The sequence below is a fragment of the Pseudonaja textilis genome, chromosome 1 (genome assembly GCF_049901715.1).
Source record: "Pseudonaja textilis isolate UNSWEBS1 chromosome 1, rPseTex1.2, whole genome shotgun sequence".
NCBI classification, from domain to species: Eukaryota; Metazoa; Chordata; class Lepidosauria; order Squamata; family Elapidae; genus Pseudonaja; species Pseudonaja textilis.
Window position 1 is genome coordinate 270699582 of NC_141990.1, and position 15475 is coordinate 270715056.

The 15475-nt window shown below is 38.5% G+C and overlaps 1 protein-coding gene across 4 annotated transcripts in view; it reads right to left on the reverse strand.

Annotated features, from left to right (window-relative positions):
• The window catches only part of MAPKBP1 (mitogen-activated protein kinase binding protein 1), a 135219-nt gene that overhangs the window by 58787 nt on the left and 60957 nt on the right, over positions 1-15475 (reverse strand). For all 4 annotated transcript variants that reach the window (XM_087921788.1, XM_026709745.2, XM_087921787.1 and 1 more), the window contains exons 4-8: positions 10586-10648; positions 9532-9589; positions 5776-5946; positions 3273-3410; positions 2955-3137 (exon numbers count right to left, since the gene is read on the reverse strand). In XM_087921788.1, coding sequence (XP_087777914.1) covers positions 2955-3137; positions 3273-3410; positions 5776-5946; positions 9532-9589; positions 10586-10648 — 613 coding nt within the window. The remainder of the gene's footprint in view (positions 1-2954; positions 3138-3272; positions 3411-5775; positions 5947-9531; positions 9590-10585; positions 10649-15475) is intronic.

Genomic DNA, 15475 nt, shown 5'->3' on the forward strand with positions numbered 1-15475 from the left:
ATTATACTTATTTTTTGAATTATTTTTCTTTTCTTTGGTTGTTTTTTTAAGTCTTAAATTCTCCATTCTCTTTCTCCCCTTTCCTTTTTCTTCCCCACATAGAATTACTTGTTCATTGAAGATGGTTTCTTCTTTGTCCCAGTCTTCTTGTTTTGCAGACGTTTCTTGTTGTTTCTCATAGTTCCAAATCTCCATTTCTAAGAATTGAAAAATGAAGCCAAAAGAACCCTTCCCTTCTTGTGCATCTTCTTTGTACTTTTTAAGTTCCATTTTCAATTTATCCAGAAGTGGTGCCATGGTATAAATTTTTAAACAACCACCCGATTGATTTTAGTCATTCAAATATAATAACCAAAAATCCAAAGATCACCAAATAATCCAAATACACGCAAGCTGTTTCTTTTTTGCTCTTTTTTTTTCACTTTCTCTTCCTGGGGATACTATTTAGTTGCAAAGTTTCAGTTAAAATGTATCTTTTAGAAATCTTGTTGAAGTATTACTTTAGATTCTTTTTAATTCCAGGCAGTCTCCTCCCTCTTCCAGATCCTGCCCTTATTCTTTTTCTCTCCCTTTCTGCTTATGAAAAAGAAAGTTTTTAATGTCCAGAAATCTTTATTATCCCTTTGGCATTTTGTTTTATTTTCAGCTTAATTGCCTATTGATGTCAAAGCGGATTTTTCCAATTTCTTATTTAAGTCTCTTAGTTTTCAGTATAGGGAAGGAGAGAGAACGAAAAAAAAGCCAAACCTTTCCCTTTTCACTTTCCTTCGCTGCTTCCGACTCTTCTTTGGGAGCGATGTTATTTTTTGTAAGTTTAAATTCCAGGGTACCTTGGTTGTTGCTTTTACAATTTAACCCGGTCAGCCAAAACTTTCACTTCTTATCTTCCTCCTGCACATTCTTTTCTGGTCGAATTCTTCTTTGTGGTGGCCATTTCTGACCACTGCTGCAACCGCCTTTGGGAAAGGGAGTAATGGCCAGCTGAGGAGGAGAGATGTGGCTCTCCTCTACCCTGCTGGCGGTCTCCCCCCTCTTCACCACCTCTACAGGGTGGCTTAGCCCTGAAACCAGCTGGCTCGGGGCGCTCCAGCGGCGAGCCCAGACAGAAACTGCACACGATCACGGATTTCTGTCTGTTGCCGAAGCCCTTCAAACCGGAAGTCCCAAAGGTGGTTGAAGCCCACCTGAGTAGGAAAACTTCCATGTAAATTGTCTATGGAGATTCTCAGTCATCCAGGCCATGGTTGTCCCAACGGTGCTTTTCCAAGACGCAACTGGACTTCTTGGTTCTTCTTTGAAGACGTTGCGCTTCTCATCCAAGAAGCTTCTTCAGCTCTGACTGGATGGTGGGGAATGGAAGGATTTATAGTCCTTGTAGACAGCTGGTCATTTGTATTCTTTCAGTGGGTTCCCCACCATCCAGTTAGCGCTGAAGAAGCTTCTTGGATGAGAAGCTAGACGTCTTGAAAGAAAAATCAGAAAGTCCAGTTGTCTCTTGGAAAAAGCACCGTTGGGACAACCATGGCCTGGATGACTGAGAATCTCCATAGACAATTTGCACGGAAGTTCTCCTACTCAGGTGGGCTTCAACCAATCACTTTTTTCCCATCTGGGTTATGCAACTGAAGCAGAATACTAGTGCCTGGCTGAATGGATACAAGCACAACTGAACAGGTCTAAAACAATTTGTGCTTATGTTAGGAATGGGCTGTAAAATTAGTTGTTTGCTAATGAAGGAGCAGCCATTTTCGCCAGCAGTTTTGAGACTATTTTTGGCCTGAATTAAACTCTGCAAGATTTACAAAACTACAGGAAGCGGCAGCTAAAATATATCAAGCAGAGAATAAGGATACAATTTAAAAGCACAAGTATAAAAAAGGTGGTGAACTTTTCTAGAGAACATCTGTTTCCCCTCAGTGATTTCTCCTAATGAAATACACTTCTAATACCCCAAACTAGTTAGGAGAAACCCCTTGGAGAGAAGAATTGCCATTCTTATGCAGGTAATCTTCAATTTACGACCACAATTTATGTTGTTTAGTGAGACATTTAAGTGAAGTTTGCCTCATTTTATGACCTTTTTTTACAACAGTTGTGAAATTAATCACTGCTGTTAAGTTAGTAAGCACAGTTACTAAGTGAATCTGGCTTGCCCATTGACTCTGGTGGTCAGAAGGTCGTAAAAGGTGATCGCATGACCTTGGGACACAGCAATGGTCATAAGTATGAACCAGTTACCAAGCACCTGAATTTTGATCATATGATCACGGGGATGCTGCAGCGGTCATAAGTGTGAAAATGGTCACAAGACACTTTTTTCAGTGATGTCATAACTTTGAATGGTCACTAAATGAACTGCTGTAAGTTGAGGACTACTGGCACCCGCGCAGTACATTATATGGCTCATACCTACTGTGTTTCTCATATAATAAGGCCGGGTCTTATTTTTTTTTGAGCCCCGAAAAAATGGCTAGGCCGTCTTTTCGGGGGTGACTTAATTCCCCCCCCCTTGCATCTTCGGGTGGGTGGCGATGGCTTGGATGTTGACCTCGGCATTGGTGGGGCACTTCGTATCGGGGTCAATGCAGGCAGCACCATATCCGGGTGTGCAACAAAAGTACTTCCTAACGGCAAGCCCCCCGCCCCACCATTTCCCCCATTTCGCATGTTTTAATATAGGCCTTAATTTGGAGGGAGGGGCTTAATTTCATTTCATGCCTATAAAACATGCTGGGACTTCCTATTAGGGGAGGCCGTATTGTTGGAGAAACAGGGTAGCTACTTAATTTAGATCTCTTTTTTTTTTTCATACCGAAGGCACCAGGCATCATCCCAGCCAGACATCCATTTCTGTGCCCTATGTTTTCAAAACCCTGCACTAGGATAACTGGTTGAACTGAAAGATCTTCTCACCTCTAATATGAACAGATATCCAAGTGCCACAGGCTACTTACCCTCAATTCCACCCACTTGTCCAGTAGCCTCTTGTCGTTGAATTCACACAGCAGACCAGAAGAAGTGATACAAAAAGTGCTGTCCGCTTTTTTACCCCTGCCGCATGCCACATCTGTAAAAAAATTGTTCCTCAGTTCTCCGAGCAAACCAGAACGCCCAAGCAAGGGGACGGTAGCATTCACCTGGCATGAAAAAAACAACACGTCAGGAATGGTTTGATGATTAATACTTTGCAGAAATACTCATAAATCTGACATAATTCTCTTGGTCATAAATATCTTCCCCTTTTTTTCAACAGCCTCAACAACGTCCTTTACCTTAGAGGTTTTGCTATCGGCCAGGTACCAAAATTTGATGTGACGGTTTCCAGCTGTAACAAAATAGCTGCAATCCTCAGAGAATGAAACTGCTGTCACTTTGCTTGAGACTTTATTTGCTGCCACAACGATGTTTTTCTGCAAAGAAGACAGTTGAGCAAGTCAGATGTTCTTCTAATTAAATCCATTTGTCTGATTTATGCATAGGATCTCTGGGAATACACAACAATACCTCCCAGAGCATATACATGAAAATGCTACAGCCTCCCACAGATCAAGTGATAAAAATTAATTCTGTATTATTCAGGGCACACTATCAGCTCATTTGCAGTATTCTTTTTTTTTTTAACTTAACATTTAGCATAGTCTCACTTGTTTTAGTTTTAAAGACTTTATGCTCAATTTTATGTATGGGACAAATGGACACATTTGTATTCTGTTACAAGGACAGACATCTTCTGGACAAACATTTAGAAGAAAGTTGCAGTATTGGGCTAGGATTATTGCTACCGTTGGCATGTAACAACATGTAAATAAAAAGGGATAGTTCACAGAATCAGAACAGAGCAAAGGCTGATGCAAGAACAGGGAAAATCTTCATGGACAGAAAAAGGCCTGCAACTACCTCCCTCATGATCACATGAGTTAGGACACAAGAGCTCCATGGGGATTCCCAATGGTGAGTTAATTTGTGCAAACTCCCAATGATCCAAGGAGCTATGAGCAAAAGCAGGAATCTTGGTCTCCCATTGGTTTAGGCACCTGCATTGATAGTAACTTTGAATTCTGCAGAGATAAGATAACATGACTCCACATAGTCTCCTGCCACCCCAAAAGAAAGAAAAATCTTTTACATAGATATATACTAGGAGTTGCATTCTAACATCAGAAACCCAGAACTGGTTTTACCCCTGACTCACTCAGGTCAGAAAAAAGTCTTTTGATACCACTTAACAAACATGCAGAAATAAAAAGCAGCGAAACAATTTATGACTAACAGCACAGCTTGCCGAACAGAAGATTATACAAGAATGAACAAATCCAGATGTAACAATGACAGCTTACTACACTTAACTTCAACAACAAAAAATGCCCAGCATTAATTTGGCATATAAAACTCATTGCCATTTTAGTCCTTTGTGATAACCTCATTTATGGTTCTAATTTCTCATATATAATCAGATAAATTGAACACATTTCAGTTATATCAGGAAATAAATTAAGGACACAATTTACTCCTAATCAAACTAACTATTTCTCTGAGGAGGCCACTTTTACTATCAACATATCAATCACTGAAGGCTTTGTTTCTGGTCAATACAAAGAATAATCCAATGTTTTGAAGAGGCCTTAAAGAAAAAAAATACCCAAATCTTTGCTCCTTGAAGAGACACGTACTTATGCACCACTTATTTTTAGAGGAGAAACCAAATAAAACTCAGAACATATTATCAGTTATTTAAAAGAAAACCTCTAATAGCTTTTTGCATTGAGAGTGAATATCGAAAACATACGAAATATCAGACAGAGCCGTAAGATGAGTTTTGTTTTTTTTTGTCTTAGCTTGTTCTGTGGACCCAACCAAATAAAGTTAACACAATTAAAAATGCTTAAAATAAACCATGGTTAGTACAATGTGTGGACCCAGTCAACCTGAAAAGAAATGGGCAGTGGTGCCAAACATACAGAAGGCCTCTGGAATCTTCAGCTCAAAATCAGTATCCATCATTGCAGACCAGGACAGAATGAGATGTCAAAGGGGCCTGACCCAACATTAGGCAGTTTCCTATCTAGCTATCTAATGAAAAGGAGACGAAACAGCCTGCTGTGATCTTTCATTATGTGAACTTTAACACAAACCAAGAGGTGGAAGTGGGGAGGAAATCTTCCTAGTTAGGCTGCTATGCCATTTCAACAATGTTTATTCTACATACTAATAACCAAAGTAATGAAATATTTCTCTGTGCATTTTTAAGGCTAGAAGGGTATCATTAAATAAACATTATTTCAGTCTCATGGAAATATAGCATATACCCCTAATACAAACTTTCATTTCAGTTATTGTTCACTGCTTTAACAGACATCTTCTGTGTAGTGAGCACTAGTTTTTGAGCTGAACCCTGTATTCCCAAAAGGAGTCAGGGCCTACAGGCATGATGAAATTGCATATCATTGACTTTTAAATTCAATTAAAATAATGAAAAATAATCAGAATGGTTGCACTCCAATTTTTAAATTACATTCTTTCATTTGATTGCAAATTTAGGAAGGGCTCTGGTCCACGTGCTATCTATCTTCAATAATTCATGCAATCCTTGGGGTTCAGGCTCTGTATCCTTCTTATATACAGCAAGAACAAACTCAAACTGGGAGACAGAAACTCAGAGTAGACTATCTGTGAGGAAACAGGGTTAGTGTTCTGAAGGCATATTATAATGCAACTTCTAGTTGCAAGTTCATTTACGCTCACATAATAGCTACAAAAAATCTTGCTGTCATTTACCTTCCATGACCAAACATTGACTATCATGTCATGCTGGTAACCCACTGAGACAATGTACTTGGAGCTTGGTGAGAAGGCCACGCATGCCACTCCATACTTATGCTCTTGAAGTTCAGCCATCTGGGTCCGCTCAGCAACATCCCATATACGGACTGCAGGCATATGCCCGCTCTGTAAGCAGAAAGAGAATTGGCCATTACAATATAGTCACTTACATGCCCTATTTATTAAAACATGGAAGACAAGCCAAAGCCCTCAACAAAGTTAGTCTTTTGTAGTGCTCTGACACTCTGTGAAACAACATGAAGGATGCCCAAAATGGCTTGCTCTGTCTTTTCACTCATGGGCTGCCATCTTCACTGCTATCCCAGAGGCAATTTTTCTCAGTAGTTGTTTCCCATATGTAAAATAATATTCTGCCAGATATCCAAATAGCTCCCGACTTTCACAAAATCCATCAAATCATGGCTCTTTCACCAGTCTTGTAGTCTGGAGTGGTATTTGTCATTACTAGTAACAAATGTTGACTTACGCTCAGTGCTTGTTAAAAGGATTAAATCTCCAGAGCTGAATTCTGCCACATATTATTTTTTATATAAATCATGCTTGCTGCTATTTTACTGAAATGTATATTGCATGCTTTTAAACCAATTTACAACACCTACGTAAAGTCAGTTCTAATTGAAGAAGTGGGTAAGCTCAACAGCAATAAATTTATTTAAAAAATGGACATCACTTTAAAAAATAAAATCACCATTTGAAAAGCACATTTCTGGAAATGGTGTAAAATATCTATTTTTGCTGATACGTTAACTGATGTGGATGTCAAGGTCATATGCAAAATGTGGGTAATATAAGAAAAATATTGTATATTGAGTGGGTCAGAAGGAGGGCTGAGATCCCTCACATTCTGGACATAATCTGCTTCAACTCCTCCCCTTGGGAGGATGCTACAGAGTATTGCATGTCAAAACAACTAGATACAGGGACAGTTTTTTTCCCCTCGCATCATCAATCTGCTAAACACCTTCTGTAATTCGCACATTACTTTCTCATATCTATGTATATTTAGCCATGTAGTATGGGTATATTATATATTATTATCTTCTTTACTCCCCACTCTTATTTGGATGATGATGGTGATGGTGATTATTCTGTTCTTCGCATGTATACTGAGAGCTTCTGTACCAGAGACAAATTCCTTGTGAGCCTAACATGTGAGCCCTTGTGAGTCAACATTGTAGGCAATCACTGTATGAGAGTGGAAAGGGGTGAATAGGTGCCCTTAGTTGAAGGAAGAGAAGGAAGCAATGGAGGCACTGGATTCTACAACCAACACCATGTTAAGAGCCCAGTTGCCCAATCATGAAATGTCAATGTTAACATTTATCCAATCCCTTGCCATTTAAAGTTGCAGGAATTCCTCTTCCTTACAGAACGAACCATTCCAGACATCTGCCGTTGTTTACTATATTGCCACTAAGCATAGCTTTTTAAAAAAGAATAATAGATTGCAGTTATTGCAATGTTTATGAAGCATAGTCAAACAGAGCTAACTTTTAGCTCCACTGATTTAAAGTTTGGGAAATGTTCTGTAGGGAGAGGGTTTCAAAACTCCAAAGATGAGCAGTCTGTTGCTGCAGAAGTCATGACAGGCTAGAGTCTGAGCAGCCATCTGTCAAAGATACTGCTATTGCATCCAACTTTGTAAATCCTGCATTAAGCAGAGGCTAACCTCAAAGGGCCTTTCCAACTTAGGGTCTTATATCCTGTGGCAAAATGTTCTGAGCATCAGATTCTCATGGAATAAAAGAAGCTCTCGCCTTGCTTTTAAGCATTCAGGGATACGTTGCTGCCCATTCTCAAATCTAACATTTTAAATCCTGCACAATCATTCTTATGTTGACCCAGTTACAAGCTTGCAGGTCATATGACTAGCATCCGCATTCTACAGTTCATTGCTTGACTTGGTGGGAGTGGGGTGAATCACCCCTTGAATTCAATAACTGCAGTCCAAAATATTCATGATAATGAAGGGATTGTGTACACAGTCCATTAGTAAATCAGTTTCTTTGGACACACACGGCAACCATCCAACATGGACAACAAGGGGCTGTCAACATTTTTGTGGGCTTCAAGCAAGCACCAATTCAATCTTCACAATACATACAGTGGTGGTATTGTACGCATTATCTGATCTACATAAGAAACTGAATACTGGCCTTTTCAGCTTCATACAATTTTTTTTTAATGAAAACTTTTGTTGCCAGCAACTAAACCCAGCCCTGCCAAATCGACAAGCATCAGCATCTTTGTTACTATAGTCAATTTTTCTCCCAAAGACCTTCTCTCATAAAAAAATGTAAATGAGACTATACACATTGGCTTCTTTGTACCCTGTCCAAAGTAGAAATCAACATCACCCTTTCATTTTCTATAATGTATTAACATATTAGGATTTGATTTGGAAGTGGTGCTTTGGAACACATAGGACTGCAACACAAAAATGGTTTGCAGTTCATTAAATCTTCTATATCAAATATGAAGTTTTGTGAAAACTGAAGGTAACACCTCCTTCAAGTGGTTTTCACCTTACAAATCCATCTCTGTGGCATCCCTGATCTAAATGTTCTCTCCCTAATAGTTCTGTTGCAAAGCAATTCAATTGAGCAATTGGTTTCCTTTCTACTTCTCCAGCCACTTAAATCAATGTATCCACAGATTAAGAATGTTCTTTCCATTTAAATAAAACAAGACATTTTTAAAATATTTTAGTTAATTATGTATTTGCAACTTGAGCAATCCTTCTTACTTTCCACTGAGACTGAATCTTCTTTATGTACACACAATACAGTATTTTTTTTTACCTTTGTTCACAAGCTTTGCATTGGAAACACCATGAATTATCAACAGAATGTGATCCTTGTTACAAGAAGCCCAGGTTCACCATTAAACCATAGACCCTCATGACACATTCTCATATGAAATCTAGCACAGATAATCTGGAATTTATCATTATGACAACAATGTCCTGATGACACTGGTTTGGGGACCTCAAAAACATCCTGGTGGTATTGGGAGAAAAATAATTATTTTTCAAAGTGCAAACCTTCCCTGTTCTTGAAGATTTAAAAAGAAATCAGTTCATTCGGCAGAGAGATTAAATCAGCTCCAGCTCTTTATATTTAAAAGCTGTCTTGATGACTCTCCCAATACCTGCTTCCACTTGAAACTCTGCACAGCCATAGCACAGAAGCTGAAGCTATCAGCATTGTTCTTTTCCTGAGCATGCTGTTTCAAGTATATAGGCTTTTTCAATATTGAGCCTGTTGAATAGTGAGCTGCCTAGATCTCAGGCCCTCAGAATGATCCATCAGTTAAGCTCATTCAAGAGAGGCTCAAATTGAGATGGAAGGGTAGGCAGCGACTGGCTGCCACCATCTTTCTTTACCTTAGATATCAATGGAAAAGGGGACATTGGCAGTCATCTATGCCTTCTTGTGGTCCCAAATCGCAGTGGACGCTGGTGTAGTGTATTTAACTAGGAATTATGGTCTTTCAGGGTAGATTGCCACTTGGACCCCAGATCCTTTCTTCCTGACACCCAAAGCAAGGAGCTATTTTTTTATTGTAGCATGTCTCTCTCCTCATCCTGTCAGAGTAAGGCTTTTAAGTCATTCCTGCTTTAGTTGACTATTGAAATATGAAGGAATGCTTGAATTTCTGGCACATGAGAGCCATGTGACCCAAACTTACCTCTCCAGTAACCAGGTATTTTCCATCAGGAGAAAAAGCAAGGGCCGTAATAGTCTTCCTGAACAAAAGAAGAAATCCTACTGTGAAAAGCTACAAAATCAATACAATATTGGCATTTTCAACTCAATAGAATTAAGTAAATATAAGGCCATGCAGCTTTAGTGCTGTTCCTGTACAATTCCTTGCACTATGAAGGAAGGTTCTACAAGAGCCAAACACTACATCGTTATTTGCCTAGGTGTTGAATCAACATAGCCTGTTGTATAAATATTTGTCTGTTAAAGCTTTTGAATGTCAGACTATTTATTCATTCATTCATTCATTGAATTTCTAAGATGCTCAACTTCAGAATAACTCTAGGCAGCATGGGAGGAAACACAGGAAAGAAGAACAAAATGGACATCTGTGTTAAGCTGATGGCTGCTTTAGCACACTTTTTCAACAGAGATTTATTCAGATGTTAGATCTGGACAGGAGTCATCTATGAAAAAGAGGCTTCAACAGTTCAAGCCTCCACAGCATTTCGTAAAAAGGAAAAACATCAAAACTTGAATGTGCAACAGCCCATTCTGTAAATGCTTTAGTGCTTTAAGCACCTGAACTGCAGAATAATCTTATATTATTTTAAATTGCCGAAATTAAGAAACCAGCTGTTTAACCACAATTTTGTTCCCTACAATTAGCATCACCATGACTTGATTTCTGGCATTCACAATGTAAGATATACTCAAGAGTTCAACATAAAGGAAATTCAGCATTCCTCTTCCATAATAAATTCCCAAAGAGTAAAAAAGAAATTCTGTGATCCCTGTTCAAACTGTTCCTAAATTTGTTTGTTCTTTGTACGCATTGATTCCCTAGTCGAATGAGTGAGTGAGTGAGTGTGTGTGTGTGTGTGTGTGTGTGTGTAAACTTTAGATGCACTCTTTGTCCATTGTAGATTATAAAAGTGAGACACAGTTCTTAATTAGGAAGATTATTGATAAATCTTCAACATTTACTTCACAACTATATAAGCAAACCAATAATTAAGAACTCAGTGTTTTTCACTTACCTGGAGCTGTTTAGAATATGATGTTGCTTGTTTTTCCTGGGGTTAAACAGCACAACAACACACCTACAGGACAAGAATTGCAAAAGTTGAGGGGGAAACAACATGCATAAAGCCTGCAATTTGGGTTATTAAATATTGTATTTCCTTCGTCTGCAAAGGTCACATCTGAATCCTTTAAAAAGTAACTCTTCTGACAGGATCTTAAATATGGAGTGCTTCATGGGATGGAAATCTTATTCTATGTAACGATGAGTTAATATAATTGATAATCTGCCAATATTATCCTGTGACCAGGAAATACATAGCTCAAAAGCCACTAATGGGCAGCATGAAACAGGTTTAAATGTTGGCAGTCATCACTAATTGTATTAGTTTTCTAAGTGACTGGCAGTTAGCTCTCCCACATTAATCTTGAATAGTATCCTCATGCATTCTGAAATGATCTTTTGAACAGGTAAATTTTCTAAAGTTGCCCTGTGCTTCCCTGCATAAGAGCAAGAAGATGAGGGTCATCAAGGAAGTTTTCCACCAAAACCGTGGCCCATGTTGTTGTATCAGAAGAACTAAATCTATTATAAAAACTACTGTCAAGTCTTAGTCACATTTTACATGAAAATGCATTTTATTAAAATTGTTCATGACAACACTGCAGAGTTACACTCATAATACCCTTGCAATCTATAGTCATATTTAATTAGTGTAGGTAACGTGCTTTCAGACAATTATTAGCTTTCCATGAAGTTAGTTTTTTTAAGGCTTACACAACATACACTCTGAAAAAAAGCTTGTATAGAAACTTTCTGAAAAAAATTGCATTTTCACTCCAATATTGTCAATATTTCTTTCAGAAAAGCAGAAGTGCAGCCTAAAAATGAAAATTTGTAAGGATTAGCAACAATCTTTGATCTCGTTTGAAAGTTCCTCTAGTATGTTACAAAGGAATACATGACTAGATGTATAGTTTTTTTTTCTAAAGACTATTTTCTGCAAAAATATTCTAGCATATTTATTACACCAACATGATTTAGACTTCCTTCCAATATCGATAAAATGAAGACCCAGATTATTGGGGGCAATATGCTGACTCTGTAAATTGCTTCGAGAGGGCTGTAAAACACTGTGAAGTGGTATATAAGTCTAAATGCTATTGCTATGTCGAACAGTGCTTTTCAAACTTGTCAGCTTAGGACATATGGACTTCAACTCCCAGAATTCCCCAGCCAGCAATTCTGAGATTTGAAGTCCATTCATTTTGTCAGGTTTGAAAAATACTGAAGTAGGGTAATACAGAAACACAGGCAGTTGTGGACATTCAAAATATCCTTATTGACTAAGTATTAGGAGTCAGGACCGTGGCATCTGCAACATCTAGGCAAAACCACCAAATAAAAATAAATATAGAGTTAAAATGAAAACATCCAAATTATGAAATGGCTGAATTTCAGTCTTCCTATATGAGCTTTCAGGACACTACAGGCAAGGCCATATGAAAGGTTTGCATTCTCATACAAGAACTGGGTATCTAGCATCCAGCTAAAGTATTCATTTATTCTGAAGTATAGGCACTGTCATGTGAAGGTACATAAAAAGACTTCAATCAATCTGTTTTTGTCTGCTCACAGTTAGTTGTGCAGCATTTTCTTTGTCTTTCCTTAGGTTTTTAAACATTCTTTACGTTTATAAAATATACTTCTAGAAAGGGAGTGAAGATCTGAGTCCGACACAAAAAGGGTGAATCAGTATTGTAAAAATATTGTATAATTTCGCTATAAGCTAGTGAAAGATGTTCTCCTTAAGATGCCCCCTGGCAATGTCACAATCTAGCTTCTATTGTGGGCTCATTGGTGCTTATCTATATACAACCTTTTATACTGAATAACAGTCACAAGAGGCTTCTAGCCTTTCAACAGCTTCTATATGAAAGTTCAAGCAAGCATCAGAATAAGGCAGCATAAACCCTTTCAAATCACCTACAGTTAAAATAAGTCAAACTCAAAAAGGTTGCATTTCCATCTTAAAGCTAAATTTAGGAACAAAGCAGCAAAGGAATCTAATGTCAAAGTCACAATTACACTGAATCTGACTCATCCACCACAGCAATTCTAATAAACCGCTTCCTTCCAGCCTTATCTCCATGACAGATTTCTTCTCTCCTTCTCGTTGATTTCCCCACCAATTGTGGTCTTACAGGCATTCATTCTACTCCACTTCAATCCTCCCTCACTGGCTCGATTTATTTAGTTTGGTTTGACAGTTTCCTTGCCTTAAGCACTATTTTATTGACCTTGGCCCCACCAAACCCATTTGTTTTTCTGTGAATCTTTTCACTAGAATCTTGTAGCAAAGCAGGAACAGTCAGACTGAGAGAAACTGACCTAGCAAAGGCAAGAGTAAGTTATCCATATAATAAGAGTTTTTTCTGCTTCAGTAAATTGAGACCCTTTTTCCTGGCTAGATTTCCAACTAAGAATGACAGACAAAAATATAACAAGCTGCCATATTATTATTATTTTTCCATAATACTTCATTGATGAAAGAGTTGTTCAGAACAGATGTTATTATTTGAGAAGTCTTGCAAGAATAAGAGGCTGGCTGACCTTGCCTGGGCACTCTCTTCTTCTGAAACAGGGTATCAATCATCACAGATCTATCACATGCAACTCCAAAAGGTGATGTTGCATTTCCTCGTTCAAGATAAGTGTGCAATTTGGGAATTGTCCTAGACTCACAGCTACTATTCAAACAGCAGGTGGTAGCTGTGGCCAGAAGGGCCTTTGCCTGGGTCCATGATGTATGCCAGTTGTGTCCTTTCCTCAGCTGTGGGGCCCTTCAAATGGTTATTCATGCCCTAGTGACCTCACGACTGGGTTATTTCAATCAGTACAAGGGACCCTACATGAGACTGACCTTGAAAATCATGACAACCTAGTCTGTCATGGCCCTATGCTCTGGAACAGAATCCTAATGAGATAATTACATCTGGCTCCATTCCCACGCCTGAGATTAGGGGATTTGTGAAGAATCTGTCAATTTATTTTTTTCATGCATGTTGTTTACGTAGCTTTGTCTAGGCAATCATGTTTCTTTAAATAATGTGTTCTTTTTAAAAACTGTAAACTGCCTGGAATCTTTTTGAAATTGGGTGGCCTCAAAATCCAATAGGTAAGTAGGTAGATGGGCAGGAAGGCAGACACACAGGCAGACATATCAGCAACAATCTTCTTAAGGTTGCAAAAGCTTTGTGTCAAGTTTGAATGAAACCTAACCCTAATTCCAACTTAGGTAAAGTATGACAATCCTAAATAGGTTGCTTAATGTCCAACCTATCTAGCATATGCAGGTTTGTTTCCTTCCATAGATGAAGAGATGCATGCATATACTCTGCCTTCCTCCTCTCACCATTATAGAATAAAGCATGGTAGAACTTCAAGCTCCAGTGATTTATAGATATATTAGTAAGATCAAACAGTCTGTTAAAAGAAAAAGTTACTTGATATGCATAAATTGTACCAGCAGATTACATTTTCTATGCTTGCACATTTCCTGATACTCAGCCCCTTGGTTACTGCCAGCATGCCAATAAACACAATTAATAGCTGGCATTTAAAAACACTTGAGAAGATACAGGGATTCATGGCACAAGACTGAATGGCACTTCCTCAACGAACTCGGTGAAACAAGCTCTATTTGTTAGATGGATGATAATGGAAAAGAAGTGAGCAGGAAATAACTGGGGATGTCACAAGATAAGAATATAAATATAAAGCACAAATGCTTTATTGTCAGCAATGGACATTCCCAGCTTATTAAGAAAGATGGGAAACCCTTGAATCTAACTTAATGAACACTTGTGGAGGACTAAGAAGCTTCAAAGAAAATAGAAAAAAGTCAAGCAGAGAGAATGGAAAACTCAAAGAATGTTACTCTAAGGCCCATGTCTACAAGAAGAGATATTATGCCCTGGAGCTTCTGTATAAATTCCAGGATATCACTGCTGATGGTGTGCCTAGACTCCAGAACAGTATAGGTAGTCCTCGACTTATTACTATAATGGAACCTTCAATTTTGACGGTAAGTCCTGATGGTCATAAAGCAGGTCACCATGTCACTGTGCCCGAATTTACAATCTTTTTTTTTTAAAGAGATTTTTAAGATAAAGAACTTTTGGCTAAAAGATAGGCTGCACTTCAAGCAGTGAAAGTATTTGGGATATACTGTGCAAATCTTCTGGCAATGGGGAGTGGGGGTGATGTAGGAATATATGGTTGGATAGTAAAAGTGATATGGGGAGGGGAGAAATCCTCAACTTCTACTTTGCTTCTATTTTCTCTCCAAAATTTAATTGCATTCAGCTAAGTAGAACAACAAAAGGAGGGGAGAGGCAATACAAGGTAAGTAAAGAGGCTACCATGAATATGTTTAAGTCTCCAGGACCAGATCAGTTATATATGAAAGGCTTGAAGAAACTTAGCAGTGTCTTCTTGGAGCACATTTCGGTGCTCTCTGAGAAATCATGAAGGACACACACATTACTGGAGGACTGGAGAAGGGAAATGCAGTTCCTAGCTTCAGAAAGGAGGAAAAAGAGGATCAGACGAATTATAGACCAGTCAGCTGGATATTAGTATCAGAAAAATGGAACAGATAATTAATGTTTCCATGTCAAAAGATCTGAAGTGCTTCCATGGTAAAAAGGATTTTCCAGTGACATCACCGTCGCCTAGGGGATGCCCAGTTGGGGGCTCCTTTACATTCCCTTGAAGTCTCCCACCAAAGTGGTACCCATTTATCTACTTGTGATCGCCTGCTTTCAAACTGCTGCATCAACAGAGGTGGAGCTTGTGACAGGAGCTCGCTCCACTCCGCAGCAGCAGAGGGTCTCAAACGTGA